The following is a 7,500-nucleotide window of genomic DNA, read 5'->3' on the forward strand; positions in this document are numbered from 1 at the left end:
AGGGAAAGTTAAAGAAAAAGTCGCTTCATATCATCGCCTATTGTAAGCTCAGTCTTCGTTGGTTTGTTTTATAATATAGCCGTACTATCCTGAAATTGAATCGGCAGAAACTGCGTTGAAGTACATGTAAGAAATGGGCAATACGAGTTTCACTTTCGCGTGCTGGTGTTCACGACAGATTCTTGAATTTCAGTGGTCACCTCACATATTGTTTTTGGAAAGAGCAATACAGAAATGTACTAAAATGTGTGACCCGCAGGGCGATTGTCTCTATTTTGTACCACTCCAGTAGCCGTTGATGTAGTCAGTCCTTTAATTTCCTTGTAAAAGCTATTGATACGGTATTATAACACAACCGCATCTTCCAGATGGCTGGGAAGCTTGAAAGATTAGTATGTTGCGAAATGGCACGTTGATGAGTTCGAGACCATGCATTTCAAACCTTAATCATGATTTTCTCAGCTTTATAAAGTAAGATGACCTGGTTATTTTGAATTGGAATTCAGTTGGATTCTGGAGCTGGACATTAAGATTAGAGTAGGCGTTTTACCTTTGTAGAGTGTTATGAGCTTTTCTCACGAGGGTCTTAAAGTAAACCCGTAGCACCTACTACGGCTTACTGCTTAGTCACGACGTGCTGCTGTTTTTACAACTTTTTGATTAACTTCACCATTAACAGCACCATTAACCATTGCTGATATTACCAATGCTGCAACATTTGACTCACCATATTTCCAATATTTAAAGCCAATTTGAAATCGCTGTTCATGCCATGATATTCCAAGGACAAAAACACAGTGTTCAAAAGAATACATAATGTAATGGACATATCGAACAGTGGATCCATTATCAACTGAGATATCCTTTTGCGGATACGTTTTCGCCTGGATAATAACTCTGTCGTGTGATTGGAGGCATTCTCTTGAGAATCCAGCCTTCGCAAGGAGGCCATGGATTCCGCAGGACGCCCAGATGGTGAGATTCCAGTGGCCGTCACAGGAAATGAAATCATATTCTGTTCCTTGTCATCATTTTCATTTGAACATTGGCTGTCACCATGTGATGATTCGTTCTCGTTTATTACGCTTAACGTTCTTTCCCAGGATGGCTTTACATCCAAAAATTTCGAATTTGTTGCAGTTTCTGGTATCCTAGAAATATCATTGTTTACAGAAGAGGTATTACATGATTGTTGCTGTTGTTTCTGGTAGAGTGTCACGGGAGTCAACTTTAGTTTCTTTCCCTTCGGTTTGTTTTTAGATGATATGTTTGCATTTTCAATGTTATTTGAAACTGTATAATACTCTCCAAATGCAGCGTTTGTTTCTGCCATGCGCGATCCATTCCCCAATGAGACGTGACTGGCATTAGCAATAGTTATTTTTGTTTCAGGGTCTTTAATACGTGAAGTCCTTTTCAGACAAGGAACGCAGAGTGAAAGTTTCCATTTTTTTGCCAAGGCTTCGCGTTTTAGTTTTCCGTTCTCAAGAAGTTTTGGTGTCGCTTGACCGTGGAAAGAGTAGGTAGACATCACAGCTATGAGTTCTTCATGTTCACTGTCCTGCCAACCAACAAAAACACGTTTTCAACCTCAGTCAGATGTGATTTTACAATAGTTCGTCACACGTTCTATATCTCACTAATGTCTGGCTGGAAAAGAACTCGTTGTTTGGAGAATGTGCAATAATTATCAGGAGGAAGGGGGGGGAGGAGGGGGCTGAAAAACGAGTTGGGGGCAACACGTAAACTTTCAAACTTAGGGAGGCCGGGGGTAACATATAACTTTTTTGTGTTATGTGTATTTTTTCCGTTTACTTTTTTCCTATTTTATTACCTTTTTTAGTTTTGTGTGTCTGCTGTAATTTGATTTTATGTGAAGCGACATAAGCTCTTTCGATGAGCACTTTGTGCTATTAGAGCAATTGTCGAAAAAAATATTCTTTAAATAAAAAAACTAACTTTCTAGATGAAAAGCAGTAGGGGTGGCAATAAAATTTCTTGTGGGCAATCTGCAATTGTTTGCCTCTGGAAAACTAACTTCTTCGAACAGTATCGAACTGCAAAAGGTGTGCGAGGAATTCATCATGGTTGATGAGACTACTTGCAAGAGGTTTGTGCCATATGAATAATTTCTAGCTGTAAAAGCACAAAAACGAGAAACTGACAAAAACAATGCCAAACATTGACTGCAACGACGAGCACCAAGTCATCTCTATGACGACCAATAAGTTAAGTATGTACCTGGGGTAACACCATCTACAAGTCAGTGGACTGGGAAAGAAGAACTGATGTTCTGCGTTATGTACGTGTTGGGCAAGGCTCACAGGTCGGTTCATGTAGGTGAAAGGGTTATAATGATCATAAACAGATCCCATGAATATATGGCCACTAAAGTCCTCAATTTTTATCATGTTATTTCAAGACTACGCCGACATAGCCAAACATCGGCATAATTCGTCGTCCATTTCTTGGAACAGCCGGTGTCGCAGTGATATGTGTATCCCCGCACACATATCACTAGTGATATGTGTACCCCCTCCAATATGGCGGCCAGTGATATGTGTATCCCCCACCACCCTCACCTCCAAAAAATAAATAATTACGGCTAACTTGTGTTAATGGACGGAAATCGGTGAACACAGATCAGACATGATTTTTTCAGGTACCAACACTAGAAACCATTTATTTGCAACTGAACCATCTTCCACAATCAGAACTGTAAAGATACTACTCGTGAGTCCGACATGTCCATGTAAATAAAACCAAATGGATTTCATGCCTTGGCTGATAATATTCTTATGGGCCAGTAGCAAACATCAAAGAATCTACTGGAAATATAAAGGAATCGAAATTGTCATTAAAACAAAAATATAACTTGGGGATACACATATCACTGGTGACCGCAATCGTAGTGATATATGTATCCCCTAGCCTATCGGCGTTGTCGCCTCTCTAGCAAATTACTAACTACTAGCTTTTTTTCTGGCTAGTATGTAAGTGCATGAAATATTCCATCAACTGGCAGCAAGTATGATTGATTCCCAATTATCACTGACAAATTTAAAAACTAGACAGACGACAGCGCGCTAGCCAGGGGATAAACATATCACTTTGACTTAGATCGCCAGTTCAGTGATACGTGTATCCCCAACATATCTCGGGGGTACGCATATCACGGTAATCGTAGTCAGTGATATATTTTATATTTTGGATCGGTTGAAACTTTAAAATATAAACCCACAAAATCTGTCCCTCGTAGCCTCCATGTTTTCCTTCAAGCCTTTGGAGGCCCGGGTACAAAGCTTCAGTGTTTTTGTATCCCTACCGGGGGTACACATATCACTAGTGATAAGTGTGCGGGGATACACATATCATGGAGGTACACATATCTTTGCAAAACCGGTTTCAGTGCTGTAAATTCTATCTATACATCACTCTAATCACAATCATAATGTTTAATTTTAATGAACCGCGCGTAAATTTACAAAAACTTTCCGATTCTAGGGGTTTACAGTGGTAATAACAAATGTCAATGAAATTGACATGTCACAGGCGTTTTGGTTTTCTAAATTTAGCGCGAGTGGCCCTATTAACGAGGCGAAATTAAAAAGGATTCTACTGTTTGGGATTTAAGGTTGTGGCAGTTGGCCGTATATACGGGTGACCGCATTAGCGAGGGTTTTCTATTAGAGAATGTATGGCCGTTTTGCCGGGCCAAAAAAAAAATTGGCCGCAATCACGAGGTGACCGTATTACCGAGGTGGCCCTAAGGCGGGGTTCCACTGTATAACAATGTTCTGAAGTTCTCAAACGTCGGTCGTATGCAGCTGCCAGGGGCACCAAGCTCGCGCAAACAAGTATTAGAGAAATTTAGCAACGCGTTCACGTAAAACGAAAATGACGGAAAACGGACGGCTGACGCCGCTTGTCACGAAGGCATGAAAATCTACTTGATCTCATTCGTCTCCTTCTCTGGAGAAGTTGCTTCATGTCTGTAGCTAATTAAATATAAAAGCCAAGAAATGAACTGAAACCAAACAAACCCCTTTAATTTTTGGCAAACTACAAATTTCAGACTAATGTTTGCTGCGCGAGTGATTATAAATGACTCCGATGCTATCACTACTACATTTTAACTTACTTTTGAATAAGCTACAAAGATGGACTGAACTATAATAAGCCTTACCCTTTGTTGCATGGCGACTACTTCTTGTTGATAAGAGACTGCCACCACCGCAAGCACCAGATTAATGAGATAAAAAGAGCCAAAGAACACTGCAAACATGAAATAAAACACATACCACGAACCCATGGCGGAAAGGACCTATGGTAAAGACAATCGGACATTATCATTTTACATGTAAGGCAGATAAAGCGCACATCCCCTTTGACATACACACGTCACACGCACATACTCACGTAGTTAAAAACGTTTTCCCAAAAGTCCATTGTTATCAGTTGGAAAGCAGTTACTAGAGACCAAGCGAAGTTTTCAAAGTTAGTGTAGCCGTAATTGGGGTTTTCACCAGAGGAAAGACACGTATAGTTTGTAGGACAATGGCTGAAAAAAATGAAATAAAATATCTCACTAAGGTGACGAAAAGTCAGGTACTTTTTATTAAGTAATAAGTAAGTAATAAAAGAAAAGGCTTTGACATATTTGTTTACGATGCCATTTAAAGGATAAAAAGGATGAAGGATGAAAAGATGGAAGCAACCCGTTGGCAATTTACAAAGCATGATGTATTGCAGGATGTTGGGATTCCTGAAGACAAATCTATTCAGTGGTTGTAGAGGGTTGTATTATAAAGACGCTGTTGTCATTAAGGAGCCTACGGGAAAATAGGTGTGTCTCCTGCTTTTTTGTTGCGGGAAAGATCATACATCATACGTCAACATGTTTAGGCTCTCACCGAGGCTGCCGCCATCAATGGATATTTAAAGTTTTACTACACGCACTGTGAAATAACGTTTGCTTTTTCATCGTGGTGAAGTACGATGATATTAAGGTAGTATTATACTTCGTCTCACAATGTTGTCATTTGTGGTTTATATATAAAGCTCAATGATGCATGAATTTTTGATTGGTTCTCATCTATGAACTATTGGAGGATAGACGCATAGCTGACGTCATCAAGATCTTTATTAATGGTTCTTTAACAGTGACCGCCGACCGGTTGGGTCAGTTGGTTTAGCACAAGGGTACCGTGCGGAAGGTGAGTTTCAAAAAAGGAGGGACACCAGATAGCGGACACCAGAAGGGAACAATGTCCTCAACAGAGAAGACGGAAATAAACCAATTGGACCTTTATCAGTCGGCGTCCATGCTGGTCCAAGACAATACAGTTCGTACCCCAAGCCAAGTTGATGTGTTCAGGAGATACAAAACAGAATTTTTCAGTGCCTCGGGACTCAAAATGGTCGCTCTGTGAAAAAGGCCCTTTACGGATGTGGAAAACCAACAGTCACAGGCTTTCACAGAAGAGCTTCTAAATCGTATATCTTACCGTGCAGTTGAAGCGTTTCCACAAACAAGAGGCTCGTCTTCATCACTTTTTAGCCACTCACCTTCAAGAGCAAGCATTTGTCAGTCAATTACTTAGTATATTTAAAACAAAGAATGAAAAGAATGAATGAATGAGAGAGAGAGAGAGAGAGAGAGAGAGAGAGAGAGAGAGAGAGAGAGTGAATGAGTGAGTGAGTGAGTGAGTGAACGAACGAACGAACGAACGGAAGAGTTAACGACAAACACCAACCCTGAGATCTACCTATTAGGTTTAGGATGCGCATAGGAATATCACCATGGAAGTGGCAGCTATGGACAGCCGTTATAAACGAATGGATGAACGACTTAACTGATGTTAGATTTCACGATACAGTAAAGTGACTTTCTCATGGTATAAGTATGGCTTGGACTAAAATTTTCCTTACCGTTACTGGTGATGCATTTATTTCTTAATTGACCAACAAATAGCTGCATTCCAACTAAAGCGAAGATACACAGGAAAAATAGCGTCAAAATAAGCACATCAGACAACATCAACATGGACTTGAGCAGGGCGTTAACCATTGTCTTTAAACCTGAAACAAGAGAAGAAAATGTTTCCTCGGTGGGACTCGTGTATACACCACAATAAAACAAACCCATAGTGTTAATAAGAAATATATTTTCGATGTTTCCTTAACAGGAGTCAATCAATTTTAATCATATAAAACTATTATATAGCGATACTCTATACTCATTATTTATAAAAAAAGTTCTTTTGATATTCAAATTTGTCAACCACTGATCATGAATCATGCAAAAGAAACCCTTTGTTTCGAGAGACAGTCAACCTCTGAATGGCACATTATAATTAAAGACAATAGTTGACGTGAAGACGAAATTTCGACCATCTTTTCTCGTTCCTTGGCCTTACGAGCCGCCACCATCTCAGAAATTGCAGGAACACAAGTACGTTATGCTTAAGGTTTTGTTACCTTCAACTGTTGAAATTGTGCGAAGGGCTCGCAAAACTCTAAACGTTCTGATCCCTGACAAGTTGTAAACATTTGGTATAAGAGTTATATATCTGTTGAAGAGGAAAAGCAATGATTAGTTCATGGTAGGCGATGTTCATTGCAGAAAGAACACATACCATGCATTTTTACCTTGGTAAAATGCACGGTATGTGTTCTTTCCCCTATATATAGTCTATACCTTTCATTTGCCTTGAAATTTCTAACTTTCATGTGTTCTAAACCCTGTCTGGGGTTTTAGAGGAAAGGATACACACTCAAGTGAAGGAAAGTTGGGCCCTAGGGATCCCCACGCTGCTAAGTCACCTCATTAATCTGCTGCGTTGCCAGCGTGGTAGCTTTGATGGTGTAGTGGCTTAGCATGCCCGACTAGTAATCAGGGAGGCGTGGGTTCGAGTCCCGCTCAGGGCAAAAACCAATTTTTCGGATGGGTGTGTCGAAAGGTAAAAATGCACCGCGGTATGTGTTCTTTCTCCAATATATAGTCTATACCTTTCATTTGCCTCGAAATTTCTAACTTTCAGATGTTCATTGCAAAAAAAAAAGGATATTTAAAAAGCTTCTGAGAAGAGGTTTGGATTATTCGATAGAAGGAAATCTGCTTGATTAAAGAAAAAAGTGATCCGTAATAGCTGGTGTGGGCGCATTTAGAAACGTTAAAATGTTTTATCTTTGGGGATTGGAGCTGGTGTCAATTATTTTAAGAAAAAACAAGGATGACATGAATCTCAAAATAACCAGTGTCGAGAAAATGATCATTCCAAGTAAGGGAACTTGTTGACTCTCCTTGTGATGAGAAACTGCCCTCAGCAATAACTATTCAGACAGCTATTGAAACCTGAAAAATGATCATGAATGATTTAGCGCTCTCTACATTAGTTTGCGCGAGTCATTGGAAAGACTAGTGCCGTTTGCTGATGAAACAGAGCGGTAAAAATTGAGTGTCGTGAAACCAAAGCAATTAGTTACGCACTCCTTTGG

The 7,500-nt window shown here is 39.8% G+C and overlaps 1 protein-coding gene across 2 annotated transcripts in view; it reads right to left on the reverse strand.

The window, feature by feature from the left end:
- The window catches only part of LOC137992064 (sodium channel protein 1 brain-like), a 42,233-nt gene that overhangs the window by 25,887 nt on the left and 8,846 nt on the right, over positions 1-7,500 (reverse strand). For both annotated transcript variants that reach the window (XM_068837148.1, XM_068837149.1), the window contains exons 5-10: positions 6,481-6,572; positions 5,932-6,081; positions 5,508-5,568; positions 4,420-4,561; positions 4,187-4,324; positions 728-1,561 (exon numbers count right to left, since the gene is read on the reverse strand). In XM_068837148.1, the coding sequence (XP_068693249.1) occupies positions 728-1,561; positions 4,187-4,324; positions 4,420-4,561; positions 5,508-5,568; positions 5,932-6,081; positions 6,481-6,572 (1,417 nt within the window). The remainder of the gene's footprint in view (positions 1-727; positions 1,562-4,186; positions 4,325-4,419; positions 4,562-5,507; positions 5,569-5,931; positions 6,082-6,480; positions 6,573-7,500) is intronic.

The sequence above is a fragment of the Montipora foliosa genome, chromosome 2, assembly GCF_036669935.1.
Source record: "Montipora foliosa isolate CH-2021 chromosome 2, ASM3666993v2, whole genome shotgun sequence".
Taxonomy (NCBI): domain Eukaryota; kingdom Metazoa; phylum Cnidaria; class Anthozoa; order Scleractinia; family Acroporidae; genus Montipora; species Montipora foliosa.